The following is a 25,080-nucleotide window of genomic DNA, read 5'->3' as shown; positions in this document are numbered from 1 at the left end:
TGATAACAGCAGAACTAATTGCAAAATTCCTGACCTGCTGCCACCCACTGGTGTCATTGAATTACTTTTGCAATGTCTAAATGTTCCCTTGCAAATGTCCAGTTTTCACTTTTAATTCACATTAAAATCCAAAGAAGATGCCTAGGAATTCCTTTTCCCACTGTGTGGCACTAAGTCTTTCCTAGCATAGAGCAAGGCAAGGCACGCAGGAAGCCTCTCTTCTGTTGAGAAGACAGCAACTCCTGTTTCTTCAAAGACAGAGGGACTGGATTTAATGGATAAATTTTCAGGCTTGTCCTCTAGCCCATTTCTTCATTTCCAGTCATATTTACTAACTGGAAAATAAATCCACATCTGACTTTCTCCACAGGCATTTCTGACACAATCCCCACAAGGAGAGGAGGACTGGTGTTATGGAGAGCATGGACTGAAGGCAGCACTTGTCCCTAGCCAACTCCCACCAAAATTATCAGTGTCCTCTGCTGCTTCCCATGGGAGGGTTGTAATTAAATGCCTGACTGTTCCTGGCACAGGGAGGGGCAGAGGCTGGCATGAACCTGGCTAGATCACAACTAGTCCCTGTGGCCCTTCTGCAGTGCACCCAGCGCTCTTGCAGAGAAAAGTTGGCAGCCAGCTTCCTAGCAGGGGTGAGAGACAGAATCTCCCCTGGTCCAGCTGGCTGTGAAGGGGGAGTGAGGGCAATGGGCAAGCAGCTGTTTGCTGCAGCCAGGTGTGTGATGACTGGACAAGTGGCTCAAAAGGTGTGCTCTGCCATGCAGGGCACTGGGGTTCCTGCAGGTGTGAAGGAAGCAAAGTAAGAAAGGTCACAAGATTCATCACAAAGCAGATCTGGCGTTTGCAAACCTCCACAAGCATGATAAAGAAATATGCAGGGATGTTTTTTTTCCTGCAACTGACACCACCAAGTGGAAAAAGGTCTCTCCCATGTCTAGACAAACAGACACTGGGTCAGGAACCACTGGAACAGACTGACAGACTGCCATGGGAGGTGGGACACAGGCCACTCTCCTCCAGCCACAGGCTGCTTGCAGGAGCACACCTTCCTGCAGGAACACGAAGAAACAGGCAGATTTATAGAAACACAACACAGGTTTCTGTTTTAATGAGAAAATAATTATATACTTGCATTGTAGGCCTCACAGTCACTATAAAACAGAAGCAGGGTAACATTTAAGTGGTTAACATACAGAAAGCCAGGTATTGTTGAAACTGGTTGGTAAGTCATGACAAAGATGCTGCCTTTTGGTTGCCAAACATGTCAATACGACTCTATTTTCCCTCAAAAAGTCAGTACAGAGCAAGATGAAGCCCAAATTGGCAGCTTTAAAAATAAATTGTTCAGAAAACCTGCACTGTAACCCCAAACTGATTATAATCACAAATGCTAATGCTTAACTATTTCTCAATACATAGTTTCATTAAAACCAGTCTTTGCCACGGGAAAGGATCTGAGCATTTCTTTTGTGGAGACGAAGTTAACTCTGCAATAGTGCTCTTTTGCTGCATTTGATATAATCATATATAGATAGATATGTATTACTGGCATATACTTATAAACACCTAAGCTTGGTAGCATGCAAATGAAATAACAGAGGCAAGTAAACTGCATCTCACTCTTGTTACCGCAGCACTAAATGTGCTGCTGACTATAAGTGTCCATAATTTCTGGAAGAGAAAAACTGCTGGGTGAAAAGTCTGTCTGTCCTGGACTGAAATACTTTTGTTGCAGGGGCTGAAAGCAAATGCTTCTATCGCAGAGAACAAAGCATGAAAAGAAGTTTTATGATGGGTGGTTATTGTCACTGGCTCCCAGTGAGAGAGCTGGAAGGAAAAACAGGCCTACAGGCTAAAGAAAACAAAGATGCAAGCTCCTGGGATGGCAGTCCAGGGCTGACCCAGCTTTCAGGAGCAAATACTGGGGAAAACTCTGAAGAGTGCCATTTAATGCAAGACCACCACACCACAAGTACAGAGACCATCTCCTCTTCTCAGAAAATGCCTTTTTCCTAGTCTCTCTTAAGCTCTTCCCAAAGGCCAGGAATCTCCCTGACACAGATGCATGGAGCTCACAGCTGCAGCTACATGACATCTGGTCTCACTAGTGCTGTACTGCTGCTGGTGCTTTTCCTACAGTCGCCCAGTAACGACCCACCTAGAGACATGAATCACAGTTCACCCTTGACCACCATGCCTGAAAAACAGGCCCACTTCATTAGGTTTGTAATTCCTTCACAGGCATGGAGCCTCCCCATGGTGCCTCCTTGAGATAAGCTCGCTGCCCTTATCACAGTGAACTCTCGGTTCAGCAGGGTTTTCTTCAGTTCAATAGCACTTATGGAGAAAATGGACAGAACTCAGTCACTGGGTATATATAAACATATTTACCACAGTTCCCTGAAAATAAGCCTCAAAATTATAAGTGTCCATGGATAGAGATCACGCGCTGAAGGAACTGATGGGTGGCAGCGGTCAGTAATTTGGTTGCAAGCTCTGTGTTTAAAAGCACCAGAAATATGTTCACAGTATCGGTACTCATTTTAAATGAGCTCACTGTTTCAGGATAAAACAGCACAGCAGATCATGAAACCCAGGAAAGGCTTAGGGAGGACACAGTATTCTGGTTGATGATTTTTTTAAAAGATGTCAAAATAATAGATTATAAAAAAGACAGAGTATTTTTTATAGAAAAAAGGCTTGGTGTCTTTTTTCCCCATCACCTCCCAAACTTGATGGTTTCTAGTCCAGAAATTATGGTTCCCATTTGTAAAATATTCCTATTGTATTGCTTGGTGATAAGAAAGAGTAAACCCGCAGCCTCTATACTACGTACAAATACAAAGCACAAGAATAAATACCACATTTCTCTTCCTAATCATCAGCTTACAAAACTGGTCAATACTTTGCAATTGTGACTCATGCAAATACCATGTTGGGTCAAATTTTAATATCACAAATACTGCATTAACTCAGTGCCTTATTTTTATATCCCCTTTCGGAAAAAAAAGAAAAACAGCACTCATCCCTATAGCTGGTAAACAGCTGTGGAGAAAATAATCAGTACACGCACTGCCATACGCTTTCTGGTATGCCAGCCTCATGCACTCACCCTCACACACACACACACACACACACACACACACACACACACACACACACACACTCACAAATCCTTCACTGCTGATCCCAAGCCTAAGCAATAACTAAAGGCTCTATGGTTTGCTTGTAGCGCTGAAAACACTGGCTGAACGGCTAAAATAAGGTTTTCTTCCCTTGTCTGCTCTTCCTCGCTCATTCCTTCCAACTCATTATGCCCTTTAGCATTTTTGTTGCCTGGAAACGTGAAGACTTCCACAAAGCACTCTATTTCAAAGGCTTTTTACGTTGTATAAATATAGTTGAAGACATAACTATCTTACTTCTTTATTTCATACCTCTTTCTAGGCCAGAGTCTGGCTTAGTTCATTTATTGCCTCATTTAAAAATTAAATGTCCTTTATTTGTATCCCTTTCCCACTACCTTTCTACTTCAAATTATCCATCTTCAAAGATTTTACACATATGCCATTCTTTTCCCTCCCCACCATCAAAAAATAGTTGTCATCCACTAAATACAGATTTTCTACTTAGAAACTTTGTTGCGTAATATGCTCTGAGAACCTGGAGTTCAGGTGATATTGCAAGCATATAGGATCCTAAAGCTAAGGTAATCCATTTGGCTTAGCTCTCATCCCCATCTATTCCACTCCTAAATTGTGATGGCTTGTGTTTGCAACACAAGGACTGTTTGACTGAGTTTGCTGGATTGTACATTTGCAATAACTGCCTCCCTGTTCGTTGGGTTTTTCTCATTTTAAACAGATAAATTACTAGAAAGGGGAGCAGGACCCACCCCCCAAAACAACCAACCCAGTCCCAAACCCAACCCTTCAGTCTCCTCAAAGAAATAGAACAGAGGGCAGTATCTGTGTTTTGTGGCTGGATAAGAGTACGCCGAATTAACGCCGATGGTCTTGGTGCAGCGGCTGTGGGAAGCGAAGGAACTGCAGGAGGTTCTGACAGGAGCTGCTGGATGGACAGTGATCCCGGGGGCAAGGCAGGGCTGTCAATTCAGTCAGCGAGAAGCACAAGTGTGAGCCCTGGCTGCAAACTCCTCCACAAATGACTTCCTGCCACATGCATGCAGCCTATCTGGTCCATGGGCACAACCACCCCCTGTGCCCACCCCCGAGGGCTCCCACCCCCTGCACCCTCTCCATTGCATTATTTCAGAGGGGAGATGGAGGGAAGAAGAAGGGGCTATTTTCTAGGTGTGTTTTTCCTGTAGTTTTAGGATTGCCAGGAGCTGGATCATTTCTGTGTCTATGTGCATCGAGTTTGTAGTATATTTAATAAATATTGGACTAAAATGCTGCTGCTTCACGGTGGGTTTTTGTGTTTGCTTTTTTTTTTTTTCTTTCTTTCTTCCTTTCTCTCACTTTTTGGTTCTGGCATGCCTGGTTGCTGTCTTCACACTGCAGTGTGGTTATTCATCCTCCTCCCGGTTGGCATAAATGCCAGCTTCCCAGCGCAATGCCAGAGCGCTCTTCCTGCGGTTCACCCTGGTTGCCTCCAGGACCTGGTCAGGAGAGAAAAGCAAAGCACAGAATGTCACTTGGCTGCCCACGGCCCTCGGGGTGTCCCACACTGTGTACCCAGGCAGGCAGAGAGCAGCCAGGTGGGCAGGGACCAGCCAGGCCAGCCCTCCCCACAGGGCTCCAGTGCCGCACCCTGTGCAGAACGGGGACACTCATGCCATGAAGTATTCGGTGATGGGACAGTAGGGGGATGGCACACAAGAGCAAAGCCACACCACGGGAGGATAGAAGAGGTAGGAGTTGTCTGACAGCATCCGTCTCTCTGCAGAGGAGCCCCAGCTAACCTCTACCAGCCCAGCTGCAATTGCCCCACCCCAGGGCCTTGGTGCTCTGCCTAGAGGCAGCTGCACACCTTCAGTGCCAGGAGCCAGCAACCACGCAGCAGCTTTGTGGAGAGGCTGCTCTGGAGCTGCACACAAAGCCCAGGAAGCAGCAGCTTCCTATTCCAGCACACCAGCCTCCCAGGCAGGACTAAGCAGTGCCTGCCCTCCACCCGCTGTCATCTTCTTTGGGCTGCAGCTACTGCACACTGGGATCAGAGCGCTCCTGGAGTACATATGGGAAAGGAGATTTACACAAGGAAGGCATACAAAGCCTGGTACAAGATGGGCCCCACACATTTATATGTATTTCATATACACACATCATACACACAGGTAAATGCACACACAATGGATCTATCTGTACATATGCATGCACACAAACAATTAACTAAAAATGTAAGAAACAGTTTTAACACGTGTTTTGAGAACGTCAAAAAGAAAATTAGACGACACCAAAAGGCATTATTGTGACGTGTGTCTGAGACACTCCTCAGCAAATAATGAATGCCTGTGGGTGTTTTCCACACAGCAGAATGAGATATGAAGGAGTCTGGAGCCTTCTTACAGAAGCACATGACAGTGTTATTTTCTGACCAACACTGAATAACAGCTCCGTGATGAAACTACAGAGCTGGAAATGTCAACTGCCCTCAGTGTGTTCTAACCAGCCCTCCCCAAAAAAGAATACTTTTGAAAATTTTTACATCAGTTAATAAAAATTCCACAACAAATACATGACTCTTCACTGAAACAATGCTGGCCATCCCTGGTCTCTAATGCTTCCTGCAAGCTGCTCGGCACACTCCCTGACTGCAGCTGCTGACCTTTTGAGAAAGGATGAAGCTATTTTGCTCATTTGTGTAGAAAGTTAAGATGCAATGAGGACTTCAGCCTTGACTAGAATAAAAATAATTTAAGACTAAAGAAGCTCTTCTTTCAGCTTGTGACAAGCTGTGGTTGGAAAAGCACACAGGTACTAGGCTCCTGTACAGTCAGTATCAGAAAATCGACTCTTAACTTCCAGCTGAACTTCCAGGCCACCATAACTTTGCTTATGGGAATGAGAATGCACTACTGCATCTATGCAAATTGTAACCTCTAGACTGCCATTCAGGAGCTGAAGATAGGATGGAGTTTTGCCAGCATTAGCATTTCTTTGCACTCCTAGCTTCTTTTAACTATGGCTATGAACAAGCCAAGGAACTGAAGGCAAAATGTGGCCAATAGAGACAAATTTTAACTAAAGCTCCACCTCCTTTTCAGCACTAACCATGGCTACAAAGTTAGTGCAGATTCACTACAGTGATTTTTTTGTGAAATTTTGCCCAAAATCATGCCCTTTTTCTGCAGAGCAACCAGCAGAAGGAGGGACCGGGGCTGAGTGGTTTCTGTTTTTTCTAGTACAGGGCAAATGTGCTCCCAAACCTAACAATTTACCAAAAAAAAAAAAAAAACCAACCCAACCAAAAAATAAAAAACACCCCCCCCCGCCCAAAAACCAAAACTATTAAAAAAACAGTAGGAAAAGATTGGTCTGAGACATCAGCCTGTAAGCTGTGTAGTGGAGTTACCCCCACTGCAGGGGATAAAGACCAGTAGTTTAAACTACAAATCTGGAATTCCGAGTGCCTGAATCAAGAAAAGACACCCCAAACTTAACAGTGGAGAAGCAAAACTGGGAGTGGTATCAATGCATCATTCAGCATGAATTTTAACCTAATACTGCCACTATATCTTTAAATAAGGTCTGTGGAATTTGGCCTGCAAAAATATGCTGAAAATAAAATTGATTTTACATAATTTAGAACAGTTTCAAGTCAGCAGCTTCTTTGCTGGAAATCACAGTGTTGTGAGGGTCTCTGCTGATGGCTTGCAACATTCAGGACACTTAAACTTTGAAGATTCCTCCTTTGGATCAGTCAGCTTGTATTTGTCTTAAAAGATGGCAACAGGGTTTCTTCCATGTATCACCAGTCTGCAAACCTACCCATAAAAAAAAGTTTGTCTACTTCTACAAATGCTGCTGGCTCTCCAAGCAAAACTGTGTCCAGATTTGTATCAGAGGCACCATGAGGGCTTTGAATGCGGACTTGGGACTTTGCAGGAAAGCAAATAGTGATGTCTGGCACAGTGTTAAATGGTACAGCATATAAACTAAAGATCCTTTTGAATAGTTATTCCAGAATTATTCTTCCAATCTACTGAAAAGAGTGTTTGACCTAAAGCAACCCTTGTTTTTACAAGGCTGTGATAGTTTTAGACCCGCTAGAGGAAACCGTGGCATAATTATAGCATGCAACTGGAATGACTGAGTGGGGAATTGGGACTCCTCAATGGAGCATTGAATTCATGACCCAGGACGCTGCTTGCCTAAAAATAGCCAACAATCTCCATTTTAAAATATTTTTGGCCAGTATCAGGGCTGACTCTAGACCCAAAATGAGACCAGCACCCACAGGCTCTCCACAGCAGGTCAGAAATGCTATCTCAATGCTTTTTAAGTGCCCACCTTGATGATGCTCTGTATCAGCTCAGTGGGTGCAGGCAGAGCCAGGCTTGGTGCTCAGGGTGTCCTAAGGCAGCCAGAGTCATAACTGCATGCAGCAGGAAGATCATGAAGCAGACAGTTCACTTAGGCTTCTTCAGCCTCTGAACTAACTATATCCTATTGATAAGGCCACATCAGTGAAAAAGACAATGTTACCTAAAATGTCTTATTTGGCAGAGGTGATTTGAATACCAGCAGTAGTAGAAGAGGAAGAACTTGGAGAGCAGAAGGAGGTAGAAAGACAGAAGATATGTAGGGCAGGAAGAACCACTCTTCATCCCTCTGCAAAAAATTTCTTTGTGGATCTTGCAGTTGCAGCTCGAGGTCCCTTTGAGAATTGCAGAGGGCTCTTTCCTTGTGGATTTATTTTTTGAGGATTTAAAAAAAAAGTTGTGAAACAGCTGCCACTGTTGGGTCTAGGAATAGTTCCTCTATCCATCCTAGAGATAGAGACTAACTGATCCTGAGTTTCTCTCCATCACATTTAACAACTGCAGTACACAGCTTACAGATTTAATAACTGCTTTCTTACAACAATAAATATATATATATATATATATATATATATATATATATATATATATGCTTTAGCCCAAATTGTATTTATCCCAACCCCTGAAGTCATGGTGTTTTCTGAATAGTCAGAAAACTGACTGTTATACAGTACAGGCTAATTTTTGTTGGACAGTAGTAGCAAAACTGATGTGGAAGCAAAACAATTTTTCTGAGGTTTAATATTTTACTGGTTCTTCCCATCTGAAACTGGAAGAACTAAAAGGAAAAAACAAAACAGAAAATGCAAAGGTCTGGGTGTCTAAAATCTGTAAGTACCATGTGGTAAAGTTGCTGCAGAAAACTCATTCATGGACCACAGTGTGCATAAAGAGATGGAAGCACAAATGCAGGGAACAGGCTGCCTGCTCCTGCAGCTGGGAGCATTCCTGCTCAGGAACAATAAACTAAATGCTTTAAATAAAGCTGGAACTACTGAGAGAACATCCATTTCTCCTACATGAAGGTATTTTCTTTACTGTACTGACTTAATGCTGTTTACTGAATATCCCAGACTGCTAGTAAGCACTGTAAGGAGCTGGGTATCTGAGATTAAAATGTGTTTACTTGAAACAAGGCAGTGACAGTATTAAATTGCTACTTGTCAGTATTAAAACATAAACTGTGTGCCCTATGCCATCAAATCTAGTGTGTTCATCTTCTGTTTTGTAAAACAAAAATTTTCAGCAGTAGCCTTTAATGCTGCATAAATATCATCTTACTGCAGTTATCTCCTACAGCATGATTGGTTTTAAGGAAACTCAAACTAAAGTCCTGTACATTTGAATATATGTATAGCTGTAAGGCCAAAAGCAGAAGATTTTGAGGAGAACAACATCCAATATAGGGGCATGCACATCTGTCTCTTTGAACAGCAGAGGGAATGTGCTTTTAGTATAAACTGCAGGAATTTGGGGGTGATGCAACACATCACCCTGATGAAGCAGGATGCAGTTGGCTGCATGTAGCTGAATTTCAGGAGTTACTGTGCTGTGCTGGGTGGCTGTTTGCTGCTTCTCAGGGTGGAGCTGTCAGGATGAAAGCATGGAAGCCCCTGCTCCTGAGCCAGGGCAAGCACAGCTGGGACAGCTACAGCACTGCCAATGAGGATTAAAACTGAGCCACCTGCCTGCACCAGAATGGATTTTGGAAGGCTCTGGTGAACATGAGACACACGTCAGATGTGGGGTCAGTAGAGAGTAGGGGCATACTCTGCCTTGAGTCTTGCTGTTCCTTCTGAAACAACCTTCCTGGTTTCAGCTAAAGACTCCTAGTGAGAATCACATGGTTTCTTCAGTCTGAGGCTGGATGCTATGGAATAGGCAGAGGACATACTTTCACCTGCATGAGGAATTGCTGTGTCCTACTGCCTTTTTTATTTCTAGCCCCTTTCCATTCACACACATTCTTTTCTAGCTCTTTACCCTTTGTATCATTACCATTACACAAGGTGGACACAAAACTCTTCCCAGCAGAAGACCATGGCCTGGACATATGAAAACTACATGTGAACTTCTGCCTCTTATACAACATCACACATTCTGATCTCTATGTGCTATTCATAAATCTGGACTTAGATTATTGTGCAGATATTATGGAGGAGAAAAGGCACAACCTGTGTTTAAAACCAGGAATCTGAAAGCACAGTGCTCCTACACTGATTTAACTCTCCATAAATACTCTACACAAAGATCAATCACTGGCTTGTATCAGAGTGATAAAAGCCATTCTAAATTATTTAATGAATATGAAATGGCATAGACTTGACATTTCTTTACTCTCCAGGTCAGAAAATGTTCATGTACTTTTCTTGAGGTAGCTGATGTGGTCAAACATAATATGGAATAGGAAAAAAAATGGAAGGTTCATGTTTATAAAAAAGTACTGATGTTGGACAAATGAATGTCAGTCATTACCACGATCTGCAGAGAGAAAATTACAGGCATTTGAAATATACACATTACTGAGCTACCCTGCTCTTAACAAACATTGCAAAAGTGTAGTTAGTATCAACTACCCACTCTTAAAATTACTGCCTTTGGCAAAGTCCAGCTTTGTGGGGATAAGGACTGTGCAAATTACTACTTTGCTAGAACACCAAACGTCACTGTAAATACCCTTTATTTGGCAGATTTGGGTTTATTCTACCCTGAGACAAACACTGATGCTAAGTTGTGGTATTGTGATCAGTTATCACATCACGTCACAACAGACAGGGACAAGGAAAGGTTCACAAAATGAAACAGACTGAGGCCGTGCACTTGGATCTGACTCTTCCACAGATGAAAGGTTGGTGTGCAGGTTTTTTTTTACAAAACACTAGAGATTTTGATAGTATTAAATACACTGTAATTAGAGACAAAGAAAAGCCACAACAGTTTCACTCAGCATCTAAGGATGCTTGGATCCCAGGTTTAGTGTTGCCAGCTAAATGGTCAGAGAAATCAAGGAGAAGTTCTCATTTCTCACTTCAGGAATGCTCATCCTGGGCAACAGCTCCCATCCCTTTAATTACAACCTCTCCCATGGCAGAAATTGTAACTAGAATCCAAGGGTTAGAAAACCAACAACACAAATATTTGTTGATGAGAGATTTAAGGAAATATCACACACACATATTTTTGATATGGAATGGCATTGGCACACACTATGAAAATGTCAACTTGCAGCAACATGCACTTGGAATCACCATGCAAGAGGAAGCAAAAATAAATAAGCACTTGAAAAGTACCTCAGAAGTAACCTTGCTAGACAGTAATTTACAGGTGTACTGGTAGAAAGGGAAAAGACCAGCATTAGTACATTGAACAAGCATATTATAACTAGGAAACAAGAACAAATCACAGAAATTCCAAGAACTGGCACATTACAGAGTATAAACTTCAAGCAACTTAGTGTCATAAAAAATAAAAAGAAAATATTAGTCAGTTTGGTGTTATTTTAATGACGTTGCTTGGCCAGTCTCAGTCTTGTTTACCATCAGTGCTTGACCCCTTTTCTTGCTGCTGCTTTTTCTCTTCTACTCATCTGCCGAAACCTGTACCATAACACATCCTCTGGAAGAAACTGCTGCCTTTTCTGAGCAGCAAAATTCTTCCAAGATATGCTTGATTTGCCCTCTCTTTCTGAAAGACATAACCTACAAGCCTTGACCAGAGTGGCCACGTTGTAGCCACTGAAGCCAGACTTAAGAAGGTTGGTGATGCCTGAAGGAGAGACTACAGAGAGTAAATATCCTATTGAAACCATCCTCCTGTCTTTTGTTTGGTCTTATGCAGGGAGAAAGTGGATCTTTATACATTAGTACTGCTGGTATGCTCAGCATGAGAGGAAGTACCCATGGACATGAAACCTCTTCACCAGCCTCTCCATTCAGGAGATCATGGCTGCAGTGCCAGGCACTCTGACTGCTCCCAGTACTTGAGGAAGCCTCTGGTCCCCTCACTCAAAAATAGCAATGCTGAGCCACATTCAGCTCTCAGGACATAATGCTCCAAGTAGCAGCTGCCTGTCTGGCTGTCAGTTGTGCTCCTTCTCCCACTGTATTTAATGTATTTTTAAAAATAGTGCAGTGATTTGCTCTTTTGTTTCTTTAGTTACAGAAATTGTTTTTCCTAAGAACACTGTTCAAATGCTCTTTGCTGATAAATCAAAGCTATTTCTTTTTTAAAAAATAATTGCTTAGCCTGGCCTGTAAAATACTCACTCAAACTGACATTGGTACAAGTGCAGCACTTCTTATTAAAATTATCTTTCCCTTGTCAATGGGAGGACTTGTTTACCAAAGGAGAGCGGAAAAAGCAGGGAAGAAACAAAACACTCCTGCTGATCTGAGGAAGGTCTCCCTGGGCTCTGCAAGACACAGAGCTCTAATAGAATTTTGGGTGGGCAGCAGCAAGAATCTAAATCTTGTTTGGCTTTATGCAATGGGCTTACAGAAGAGAATGACAACAAACCTCAACCCTGTGGGAATTTGGTGTACACTGGGACTTTGCAAATTCATTGAAGCATTGACAATTCATCCCAGAGAAGGATCTATCCACAGGTTGTGTGACTGGCACCAATGCTCTGGCAGTGCATCTTTGGGCAGTCAGTACCCAGGCAGCTTTAGCAGCAGTGGAGAGCTGAGATGGCACCCAGAGCACACCTTTTTGGTCAGACACTGCCCAGACCAGCACGCTGGTCAGGACATCAGAGCTCACTTCAAACTGTAGCAGAGACCAGGCAACTGTGGCCAGTCTGCTTTCTAGGGAGCACGTGTGCAGCTCTGCAAGCACTCGAGGAACTGTGCTCAGGTAAAGGAGTAGGAGTTAAATCTAAGATTTCAGCCACAAAGCACCACTTCATGGGCTGGGCAAGTCACCTTCACTCTTCACAGGGGTAGAGGAAGAGTGTAGGGCGAGTACAAGCTGAGTGTTGCCCTGTTAGCAGAGCAACTTCTCTGAAGTTTCTGGCCACCAGACTCAGTGTGGGACTCCCGAGGACCAGTGCTGGTTTGCACGGCTTTTTTTAATGCTCCTCATAGCTTCCACAAAGGTCATGAGAATTGTGCTAAGTGCCCTGCAAGCCTCTGAGCACCTTCATGGAGAGATGCTCTGGGAAGGTGGCAGGAAACAGCACTCACCAGGGCAGGTGGGACCACCCTGTTTCACTGGGTGCTTTGGGGAGGGAGAGGAAACCAGAGAGCAGCTCCTTCCTAAGATGTGGCTCCAGGATGCCACTGCCAGAACAAGACATGCTCCTGTGCACAAGCTGGCTTCCTATGTGGCTGCAGGAGTCTGATGGACAGTGGAACCTTGTTTTCCAATGGCCTCAGGAGAATAAGGGACCAGAAAGTTTCTGGTGTGCACTGGAAACAAAACTATTTGCTTTTTAATTAGCTACCAAAAGTGCAACAGGACTCCTACACAGTGCATTCCTTCTGATTTTAAGTATCTTTTGTTACTGTGCATTATTCACCAGTAGTGATTAAAAGCTGACAAACTAGTGCAGTGTTCACATTGCAAACCTTCACTTACTTCTATACCCCTAATGACAACCTGCCTTTAATGAACATTTAAACAATTATGAACATAGACAGCAGTTTGTTGGAACATCCTTGGCATTAGGGTCATTGTTCAGGAATCTCTGGGAAATGCCTGGAGGACTGTGGCTGCTTCATCAAATACTGTGTCCATTTAAGAAGTTTGACACTGAACTTGCATCTCACTGTCTTCTGCACTCATTGCACAGTAATGATGAGTCTGAATAAGAAACTGCTCATGCTCTGTTAGGAAAAATGGATTTTCCTGAATTTTGATGCTTCCAGCTACACAATTCATAGCTCTTCTTATTAGCATCTCTGGTAGAGAACACCTTAATCCAGTTAGACTCCACTACTGCTTGGGTGGAAGGACAACAAGTACTGCACGAAACAGCAAGCTCGCTGTTGAAGGATCCAGGTTAATTTCTGAGATATTCCCTGTCCAGTTCCACAAAGGGTGGTTCCTGGAGAAGTTATCAACTTACACTGAATCCTGAACACACTTGGATTGGACGTCGTGGGTCTACAAACTCATGTGTGAACACATGCTTGTTTCACAAAGTTCAAAGAATCACTAAAATTACCCATTGGAGGGTCTTGGTGATGTGTGAATTAACAGAATCTGCCAATTGCAGGGCAGCTACCCACTGCTCTTATTATTAGTTAACATAAATAACTAAATGAAATGTAATACTAGTTGCCTTTAATATTTGCAGTGACACACTCTTCCTCTTCACTGGCCCTCATCCTTCCCTGTTGAACACCTGTCCTTTTACAATGTGTTAAAATCCTTACACACTTGCAAGGTGATCTGAGCAGATTCTGATTTCTGATTCTACCAAAATAACTTTTTTTGTTGTCTGCTGGTTCTTGCAAATCATGGTCTCTACCACAGAAAAAAAAGAGAGGAGAGCTGCACTTACACTGCTGTCATCCATCCTTTCTCGTCTCTTGGTTTTGTGTGTTTCATAATCCTCCATGAGGGTCTGCATCAGGTTCTTGGGTCGCTGGGCTCCTGCAGACTCCTCGGATGGAGGATCAGACTGTGAGGCAGGCCCTTCTGCAGTGGGGGATGGAGGAGGCTTGATCTTCTCTATCTTCCCTGCAATGACATGAAAAAGAATGACCCTTTCTAAGCTGAGGACTCACAAATGGTTTACCAAAGATGACAGCTGGAGAAGCATTTTCAACTGGTTTTGAATGAAGAAACAGTTTGGAATGAAGGCTGTGAAACAATCTGAAAAATCAGGATGGCCATGGACTTTAAAAAAACTTCTCCCACTTCCTATAACCCCACGACACCAAAACATTACAAAATCTTTTTACAAAACCACCACTGTTTATAGAAGTACGTGCTTGAAATACTCTTGCTTCCTCTGATTTGGAAGTACTGTAAGATTCTGGAAAACCACAAGATGATTTTTTTCTGCCTCAGCCAATACAACACACAGGGACCATGAATGAGACATCCAAACAAGGCACCTTGTTAAGCACTGCTGCCTTCTCTTTTCCCAGTGCTTTATATCTGCTTTGTAATTAAGAAAGGCTTTGGGTGGATCCCCAGTGCTGCTCTTCCCCGCAGCAGTTTCCTGCAGGTTACACAGAGTGCTGCTCGTGAAAGGAGACCTGCAGCAGGGCAGAATCAGATCTCTGTCCTATAAACCCTTGGTTCAGACAGAGCCCCTGAGTTTTCTCCTGGCAGAAGGAAAGCCAGAGAGAAGTCATGTTTCACTGAGCCCATTTCACCCAGTGGAAGGTCACTGCTTTGGGCACAGTGACCCCAAAGATGGACAAAAGGCACACCAGAACAAGAGACCAATGCTATGAGCTGCAGGAGAGTTCAAGGGTGACCAAGCCATGCTTCTTTGGGAAGACAGCATGCTGCTGTCATCGCCAGGCATTGATCTGGGGTGATCCACCCATCCTGTCCTGGTGGGAAGAGTGAGGACAACAGTGGCAGGTCATGGGACTAATGTGTGTGTGGGGGTTCTCAACTGTGACAGGAGAAAGCAATGCTGAACCAAAATCAGATTTCCTTTCCCATGGGATCACCATCAACTCTTTGAAATAAGACACTTCAATGAATGTAAAAAAAACCCCATTAAAAATATGCACTGCAATCCTTTCAAAACTAAGTGAAATATTTAGAAGGATCATACTGATTTTCATGAAACTTGTTGCTGAAATGAATGAAAACCCTAGCTGGTCCTTCAAAAAGCATCATGACTGTCACAGCCACTAGAGAGCAGCCTTGAAATCTCCTGTAAGGATCAACAGGATTTACACTTGAAGGAAGAAATGAAATCTGAGCCAACACTGCAGAGGTGTTTTTACAAGAACTCCCCTCACCAGGCTTGTTTCATTTCTGATCCGTGTTGAAAAGCCCAGCATGATTAGTTTCTTGTTACAGGCTTAATTTAAAATGAGCAGTGCAGGGATGAGGCTGGGAATACATCCTCCTTAAAATCACCCTACTTGAGACTGGAGGGGGAGTTTCCATGGGCACAGGCTCTTCTATGGGCTGCAGCAGGACTTGCTCCACAGACAAACAGGAGCTATGCTGCCAAAGCAGAGATCAACAGCAGGATCTGAGCTGCCCAGCTGCACCCATGTGCGACAGCTTAGGACTGCTCAGCAGGAGAGACTTGAAACTACTGTCACCCTGCCGATTAGGCCCAGTAGGTAAAAAAGTGTGGTGAAAATAAAAGGCCTGATTAAGGGTGAGATATCTTGCAGTATTACTTCATTCTTACACAAGTAATTGCCTTGGATGGATATAAGTAATTGGAGGAAGAATGAGGCTTCTCAGATGTCTGTCCAAATTTTACCTTCTCCAGGGATTACAGACACATCACAGGTTGCTCAGACCTAATGTCTGAAAAGAGATCCTTACACTCCCCTTCCCCTGGAAACCAATGCAAATTGTAGATTTTGGGGACTTCCATTTTAGAAAGGGGATATCTTCAAGGAGGTCTGTTCACCCTGGATGGAAAGCCCATCAATTTTCATATTCACATAATCAAAAAACCATTAATGCTGGAAAAGACATTCAAAATCATTGAGTCCAGCCTTTGTACTGCATTGTATATATACATGTATACAGCACACATAGACACATACATATGTGTATTTATATAAAGGCTATAGCATCCCAAATCTATATGTGCACTTACTTTTTACTTAGAGATGCTGTTGAAACTTTTTAAAGACATCTGCATAGCAGAGAAAACTTTTCAAAATAAGACATGTCAGCAGACAGGTTGTTTTAGGAAACCAGTCTGTGCTGGAGTCAGGGGATTGCTGAAACACCTCGGAAAAACAGGTCCCTCTGGTAATACTGAGCCTCATTACCACAACAGGTGAAATGTGGGCTTCTTTGCTCTTCTTGAGTAGTAGGTGAACAATGTGAATATGCAAAATCACAAACAGGCAAAGAGTAAATAAAGAACCTCTCAAAGATTCTCTCACTTCACAGACATCCTCCACTAGGGAGGGAATAAGAAAGCAAAGGGCAAATGAGCTGGGTTAGTATGCTGTTAAGGCACTCCTGGAAGCATTCTGGGGATGACTGATGAGCACTCCAGAGGAATCCTTGGAGAGAATGATTAACATTTATTTTTTCATAGCAGTGCCTATAAAGGGGTAAGTAAACAGCCTCTTCCATAAACATTTCTGCTCTAGCCTTTCTCAAAATTCTGATTTTAAAAAGGAGCCCATGCATATGTATTATATCTCATCCTTATTCTGTACATGCACACAAGGCACTAAAAATTTTGCAATGGCCACAAAATATCCTGCCCCAAAGTTTCTGCTTCTCTTCCCACCACACAAGTATCCTCAGGCTTCGGCTGAACCTGAGAAACTTCCTAAACATAGGTATGTCTTAGAGAAAAACTGAAGTGGAAAATGGCTTTCATGCTGAAGCCATTCCTCTGACAGAGCCTTAAGTTCCACAGTGGCCACTCAGGGTAAGAAAGTAGAGAAGAAAGAAAAGGACAGCACACACACATCCCTCACAGTTAGCTGTGAGCAATTTAGAGGTGACTGCTTGCATCTCTAAGCTGCAATTCCCCCACTGTGCTTATGCCACCCATTGAAATTCTCTCATTTAGTTCATCAGCTGAGGACAACAGAAGATGAGTGTGGTGGGCAGTTCTCCTTGGTGCCTGTGCAAGTGCAAGTGTAAGTGGGCCTGAGTGCCTGCAGATGAGCACAGCGTGCCTTCTGCCTCACCTGGCAATGCTTCAGTGACAAAAAGGCAGATGTGGCAGATTCCCAAAGTGTCTCCCAGGCAGAGCTTCTTCCATTGGGTACTTCCCATGCCTCATCATGACACAGCAAATATTGACAAAGGGTTTGGCTCTAGCTGAAAAGCCTTCACTGAACCAAGACCTCTCATGTAATTATTTTTGCACCTCCTTTGAGGAACAGGATTACTCAGAGGCAGGCACTACTGGAAGTTAGATACAAGTCCTTCATACAGTCAAAGTTACTCCTAATAAAAGGACTAACAAAACCATGGGAATTACATCACCAAACTTAAGCTGGATCCTCTCACGTCACAGTCTCATCATTCTGCTCAAATGAACTATCAGACAGCCCCAAATGCTCTGCCCAGGAGAGATGCTGTTCCACCTACACGTTGTTGGAGTAAACCACTGTCTTCTGTGCAGCTGCTCACACAGTGCCAGGTGCAGCAGGAGCTGCAGCAAAGCAACACAGGAAATGTTCAAATTTGAGTAGGGCTCCACAAATATTTTGGGATCCATGGTGGCTATCTACACAGCCATGCTCAGGCACTTTTTTGGTCTATCTTGAGTTTCCTCATGCAGGAAATCCAACTTTTTTTGGAAAAAAATCACATAGGTTCTTCATCTTCACCTTTCCAGGAGTACCCTGGAGAAGGGTCTGATCCTGTATGCACATTCCACTGATATTACCCTGTCTCAATTCAGTGGTCTGAGATCTGTTAAAAGGTTGCTTCAAAGCATCACAAACAACTTTAAAGGATAATTGTTAGCAGTGCAGGTTCATACAATATCAGCTGTATGAAAGTTAGATGTCAGGGTGAGTAAAGCCAGCTTGTTTGCTACCTAAAGTAATTAGCAGTTACTTCACACAGACACCTACATGGATTGTGTTGATCTGCCACACTTCAGTTCAAGTACAGTGCACTTCACTGCAGTCCTTTGTGGTCTGTCTTTCTGTTACCCATGTAAGTATCCACATGGCTCAAAGCAGTGAAGAGGAGCAGGAGTAAAATATAACCAGGGAACACCAGTAGTCCTGGTAAAGCTACTTTGCCCAGACTACCACCTAAAACCACGTAAAACCTGATGCTTAGAACATTGCTAATTAAGTGAATTAGTATGCCTTCTCAAAAGAGTGAGTCTGCACTTCCACACTTAAGGATTAGAAACAGATTTTTCAAATTTGTACTTGACCCCTTAATCCCTTTCTGCTGAGATATCCTGATGTTAGTGCCAATTCTTTCTTTGGAAAAGGCAATTTGCTAACAGAACTACCTCTGTTTCTTCCTATTATTAATATTAGTAGAATTACTATTATTTTTTGTTGTGAAACTAGATATACATATTGCAGTACCAGACATACTCTACAGCACAATCCTTACTGTGTCCACCAGAAGTAGGTTTTCTTTTCTGCTCTGTATGTCACCTCTGCTCTGTATATCCTGACAGACAGATTTTTGTGCCTCTGCTAAATTACATTTTGCCTCCTTCTTTTCAAATATTGAAAAGATCTATTAAACTTTTTAAAAGAAAGTTGCTGCAATCTCGCAAGGGATTACATGGTATTCCTCCACCCTATTTCTAAAGGTGCCTGCAGGCTTTAGCTGCAATACAGCTGGCTAAAGGGACAGCAAGGAAGAGATGAGCTGAGGTTTACATGTCTTCCAGGGCTAAGGGCGCTGAGCTGAGAGCTATGCTGAGCACATTTGCTTCTCAGAAAGCACCAAAGTAGGAGAATTAAGAATGACTTGGGCAATGTTCTTTGTGGTTTTTTTGATCAATGACATTCTTAAACACTGCCACATAGTCATCTTTTCCTAGAAATTATTTCTTTGCCTTGTCACCAGCTGCAAATTGCAGTAGCTTGAGTCATTGGCTAAGAGATCCCAATTTTCTTTCTTGAACATACGGCAGTCGGACTTTTAAAGGAAACTGTCTGGAATGATTCATTATAAACAGGAGTTTATAATTTTCTCCAAAATGTAATTCACGACAAACATTTTTACAGACACAAAGTAAATGCCTTGTTGTGTAGAGAAAGCAGAAGTATGCTGTTTTCCCAGAAGCTCTGTTAAAACAAGCATTAGTGTCAGCAGCCCATCCAACATCACTTCTGAGTAAAACACAACCATTATCTGCCCCATTTTGAGCACTTTCAGCTCCAGATGATGCTGTTTTTGAAAGCAGTCATGAGTATACCTTTATGCAACAAGTCCTCCTAACTGAGGTCTGTGGTACCCTGTATCTCACATCCTGTCAGACATTTCTCAGAATACCTCAGATTAGAGGGGATCCTTATGAAAATGCTGTTCTAGAGGAGTTATAACAATACCACTTCAAAGAAATGACTGATATTTGCTATATCTTTTTTAAAAAAACACATGCTAAGATCATCCTCTTTGCAGGAGAAACAAAACTAAGTATTACCTATTTATGTGCTCCATGAAACTCCAAGTTCACAATCATACTGAGTAGTGGGTTAAACTTAGATAGATCTTATTCAAGCTTACCTTGACTTTCAAAAGAAAATGACTACCACTGACTCATATTTGCACCAGTGGAAATATAGACAGAATTTAAGTACTCTTGGTAAAATGAATACTTTTTCACAATGAGCACTGTTACAAGTACTTGCAAAGCATATGTAGGCATATGCTTATGAAGACCTTACTTCTTACTACACAGAAATAAGCCTCATATGTGTTTCAGGGGGGTGGTTCATATGTATTTTTTCTGCATTATATTTAGAAGGCATCATTTCTTGAGAAGGGGAAGGGGCAGAGGGATATGCTGTAACTGCTGTGAATGTCACCAAAAGAACCCAGAAACTGATTGATCAAGAGGACTTCCACTGAATCTATTGAATATTTTGTTTAATTGTTTAATTCAGTAGCGAATGACACCAGCTAAAATATATCGCAATTCATAGCTCTGGATATTTTACAAGACAAAATTCATTAAGACCAAGACCTGAAAACAGAAAGCAAAACACCCAGGAAAAGAAATCTGATTCATAACCTCAAAATCTGCACATCTCCACTACTTTTGCACTTCCCTAATGATGTGCAAGAGAACAGGAAGCCCATTAAGGAAGGCCTTGTATGTTTGTCTTTCAAACAGCCACACAGGTGTAAAAACTGCTGCTGTCCTTCCTTGAGATGATCCTAAATTTCAGTGGGTGGTCTGAGCAGCACAGTGATAGATATATCATGCTACAGTGTGGCAGTGGGTGAATATGGAAGAGGGTTCAGTAAGGACCATCAGCATCTCTGCCCTGTATTGGTAAAAAAAAAAGCATTCCACAGGTGTGTTCACAGAGAGAAAGGTAAATTGTCCCATGCAGTTTCCAGGCAGATGAAGTCATCTGCCCTCCCTCTCCCCGCAAAACAATATTTTCATTTAAAAATGACATAAACTAAACCCGACCTGACCCTCCAGTCACATTTCACTTCTGCTCTGACACTCAGGCTCTTACCTGGTGCAGTTTTGTAAGACACGGTTCTGGTGGGCATGGGTGGTGCACTCTTTGTGACAGGGCTTGGTGCCATCTGCAGACCCTGCCGCTGCCTCTTCAGCTCCTCTTCTCGCTCCTGGGCAGCTCTGATCTCTTCTTCTATCATCGACAAAGTCCGCTGTTTCCTTGACCGTAACTTGAAAGGGCCCACGGTCACTTCAGGCTCCTGTGTGGCCAGGATGGAGGCGGTGCTCCTCAGCTCAGCTGCCTCTGAATACTTGCTGAAATAACTGACTTCATGCCTGTTTTCCTCCACAAGGAATGGCTGGCTGGCTGAGTACACAGGTGACTGCTGCAAACTCTTCCCTTCCCTGAGTCCTGAGTCTTCCTCTTTTGAAGTCTTTGGTATGGTGTCCCTTTTTTCTTGAACTGGCGAAGACACCTGGGGTGGCTCGAACATTGGGTTCTGATGCTCCTTCGAGGCTGGAGCTGGCCCAGTGCTGGCTGGCTGCTCTTTGGCTGAGACCTCTTTCTCTGCTGGGATTTCTTCTTCCTTGCAGTTTCCTTTATCCGCCTGCTCAGCTATGGCTTGTTGGATGGCATTTTGAACCAGCAGGCCAGCATGGTACTCCAGCTGGTCGTCCATCAGCATGGAGTCTGCCAAGGCAGAGGAGGGTGAATCACAGCCTGGGTCACTGAAAGACTTGGAGATGCCTTCAGCCCTGCACTCAGCCGGAGTGTCGGCCTGTGGGGTCTGCGGCAGGGAGAAATCCGCTAGTGAGCTTTCCTGCAGGGCGCTCATGGTCTCATTGGAGGCACCACTGTCACTTATGTTATCCATGCTGAAGTCATTGGAAAGGGTCTCCAAGACGGTGGTGTCCTGAGACCTGACAGACAAGTCATCCAAACCGGAATCAAGCTCCTCTGGAGGGGAAGAGGTGCTGCCTGACTTCGGGAAGTGGTCTAGGATTCCCTGTCCATCATCCTTCACCACAGTGAAGACTGCCCTTGCACTCATGAATTCTCCATCCTCTGCCCACAGCTTTGAGGCTGGTCCAGCTCTGGAGCTATCACTGCAAGGTAACTCTCTTGCTGTGTCAGCTGTGGTAGTCTGAGGGCTTTTGTCATCATCTGAGCTACAGGAGACTTTCTGTGCTTTGACAACTGTGGCATTGTTACCCTCAAGCTGTCCAGTTTGCCCACACATTGAAACCGGTCTTGTCACAGAGGAGAGTGGCCTGTCCACATATGGAGAATTGAGGCTTTTGTAGAAGGGTTTGATGGAGAACATTTTGGGTGTTCCTGACCGCCTTGGTGGGGCCTGACCCTGAGATGGACCTGAATGCTCCATCAGCTGGAACTGCTTCCTGGCAGCTGAGAAATCAATTTGCTCTGTGACAATATCTTCTTTCTTGATATTGACTGGCTCTGGGGGCACAAAGGAGGAGCTGACCTGTTTGGGGGATGTTGGTGCTGCACCTTGCTGCTGCTGCCTCTCCTTGCGCTCCTTGTACTTCTTGTGAGACTCCAGATGCTCTTCATCCAGTTGATCCTCCAGAGGCTTCTCCTGAGGAGGGTTCCACCATTTGGCAGCAATGTTGGGGTTTTTCTTGACAGCCTGGCTTTTAATGAGTTCTCTTCTTTCCTTTTCAAGTTCCATCATTTCTTCTGATGGTCTCACTTTGCGGACTCTGTATTTTTCCTTCTCTTCCTCATCTTCAAAGAGCTTTGAGGGCTTTTTGTCTTCATGAAAGGCTCGCAGTTCAAACTTTGCCTCTTTCTTAAGGGTTGTAAGAGTTGTTTCTCCATCCTTAGAGGATCTCCTAGAACTGTTTGAAGAAGTGGGACTTCCTGGCACCTTCAGACTCTCCCTAGTGTCTTCTTTCAGTGCACCCAAGGAATGGCCGTTAGATTTCAGATTTTCATCTGTTACACTAGCTTCACATGGCTCAACTTCCAAGGATGCCTGCTTGTCTGCTACATTTTCTTCCCTTTCACTGGATACAGAATCTTTACTGACATTAGCAGATGCTCCTGAACCATCCATAACCGAGACTGCACTCGGTTCAGGGGAGGATGTCCCATTAATTGTACTATCTGCAGCAGAATCACAACAATTTGCCTCCAGCACTTCATCTAGGTATCTGATCTCTTTAGCAACTTCACTGTCCAGAGATTCATGCCTGTCCCTAATTCCATTTCGGCTGGAAGCAGGGGAAAAGAAGTGGGTTGGATTGTCTATGGGATGTGGTGAAGCCACTGTGGTGATGCTTTTGTGTTCAGAAACTGGAACTTCAATTTCCATTTTCTCTTCCTTTGTAGCAAGCACAGTAGCTGGCTCCAAGAAATTGGCACAGTTTTGGTCTCTGTTTTTTCTTAACCTGATGTCATCCTCAGGGATTCTGGAAGATTTCTAAAACAAAAGAATGCAAAATTATGATGAAGTCTTAAAAAAACAACACCTAACTTTTTGCAAAGCAAACACCATCTGGAAAACAAAATGTAGTATTTCTTAAGCTTGAGATTAAAGCATTCCTTCAGAGTGTGGGAAAGCAAGGCAAGCCATTAACACAAAATACAGGAAGTTACCTTACCATATGCTGGAAAATGTACTAAAACAACAGTAAACTTTCTTTTAAGAATCTCCCATTTGCTTACTATCCTCACTTTGTCATTATTTCATGCCTGTATCTTGGTGATGTGGAATAGGAATGCATGACTAGGAATAAGCTTTGAATATCTAAGCTAACAGTAACTTGGCATTTTAGATTCTTCAAAGATCTGAGCATGCAGTACACAACACCCATCATCCTGGTACGCTAAAAATGATTTCCACACCTAAAGAAAATCTAAAAAGCTTTCCACACCTAATGCTTCGACAGATGAAAAGTATTACTGCCCCTGCTTTGCAGAACCAGATGCTAATGCACAGGAAGAGTTGGTGATTCACACCAATTTAGGAAAACGGATGTGGAAACATCAGGGAATGTTCAACTCTCAGTGGCTCAATCCTGGCCACCAAACACGGACAAGAATTACACAGTGCTGGAAAGCCATGGGTTCTTTCTCCATCCCACATGAAAACCAACACACAACTGAACTTGGGAGACAGGAAGCATCTGCAACTCCCACAGCATGACGACCATCACAAGGAGCATGACAGGGACCACAGTCACAGTCTCGTCCCTCCCCCTTCTTTGATCTGTAGTGCAGACGTACTGGATTCATCTTTCTCCCTGACATGTTGCCTCTGGTCAATTACACAGAGGTAATTGAAAGAAATACTATTTATGCTCATATATAGGTAGATTTTACTGGTCAAGCAGCCTAATGAACTTCCTGTAAGTAAAGTCTGAAGGAACTTCTGATTAAGTTGGTAATGTGTCAACTTCTCAATAATTCTATACTGCTAAAAGGCAAAAACAGTCAAAACTAACAAAAATAAAAAAGAGGATGTTTTAAACATGGTTCTTCAACAATAACTTGCTAAGTCTTGCTAACTGCCTAAATAATGAAAACAAAAAATGATCCACTATTCACTTTGACTCGCCTTTTAAAACAGAAGGGTGGTATCTGAGGTCTCTGTCTTGCTTTCCATATGTGTTTCTATGTGTGAGGCATGGGCTTCGAAAGCAAATGGGAATGATCAAACCCTGAGAACTCAGTGGATACCAGCAAAAGCATCACTGTCTGGTAGTCACTCTCGCCTTGCTGTCCCTTGCCCAGCATGCTATTAATACACACTGCAGCAGAAGATGATCAACAAGGAGCAAAATGGCACTTACCAGTGACCTGAACAATCACATTGCCACTGGATTTATACAGGCAGTCAAATGCATTTGACACACCTTAAAAGAATTACAGCCACTCAGCCAGAAGAGCTCTTTCTAAAAACACTCGTAAGAGCTTTGTGTCTAATTATGTAGTTGCACACAGTTGAAGACAATGCCATTCAGCCATTAGGTACTTCCTTCTTAATTGTGCTTAAACATTGGAAAAATATCTTTAAAAACAAACAACCTCCTTTTGTCTATGTATTTTACTTGACAAACTTCAATTGTTTTACTTGCTTCACTTTCTGCTGAACTTACAAATACTCCAGCTGAAGTTTCTAACAACTTTTTTTCTTAAAGCATATTGTATTTTCCATCATTTAAATATCTAAATGTGGCCCATTTCTTCTACAGTCCTGTCAAAGATATATTCAAGAAATCAGATGTTCTGCAAACAAATACAGACTAAGTATAAAACTGATTACTTTTCCTAGCAGGCACA

General features: G+C 43.1%; 1 protein-coding gene across 4 annotated transcripts in view; it reads right to left on the bottom strand.

Moving 5' to 3' along the window:
• Positions 1 to 1,091: 1,091 nt before the first annotated feature.
• The window catches only part of PALM2AKAP2 (PALM2 and AKAP2 fusion), a 265,831-nt gene continuing 241,842 nt past the window's right edge, over positions 1,092 to 25,080 (bottom strand). For 3 of the 4 annotated variants that reach the window (XM_085042460.1, XM_085042464.1, XM_085042463.1), the window contains 4 exons: positions 20,827 to 23,218; positions 14,025 to 14,203; positions 10,810 to 10,848; positions 1,092 to 4,636 (listed from right to left, as the gene is read on the bottom strand). In XM_085042460.1, the coding sequence (XP_084898586.1) occupies positions 4,544 to 4,636; positions 10,810 to 10,848; positions 14,025 to 14,203; positions 20,827 to 23,218 (2,703 nt within the window). In that variant the 3' untranslated portion in view covers positions 1,092 to 4,543. The remainder of the gene's footprint in view (positions 4,637 to 10,809; positions 10,849 to 14,024; positions 14,204 to 20,826; positions 23,219 to 25,080) is intronic. The other variant, XM_085042461.1, reaches the window with a different exon arrangement.

The sequence above is a fragment of the Lichenostomus cassidix genome, chromosome Z (genome assembly GCF_008360975.1).
Source record: "Lichenostomus cassidix isolate B80296 chromosome Z, HeHo_3.0, whole genome shotgun sequence".
Taxonomy (NCBI): domain Eukaryota; kingdom Metazoa; phylum Chordata; class Aves; order Passeriformes; family Meliphagidae; genus Lichenostomus; species Lichenostomus cassidix.
This window is presented reverse-complemented; position numbering and strand designations above follow the sequence as displayed.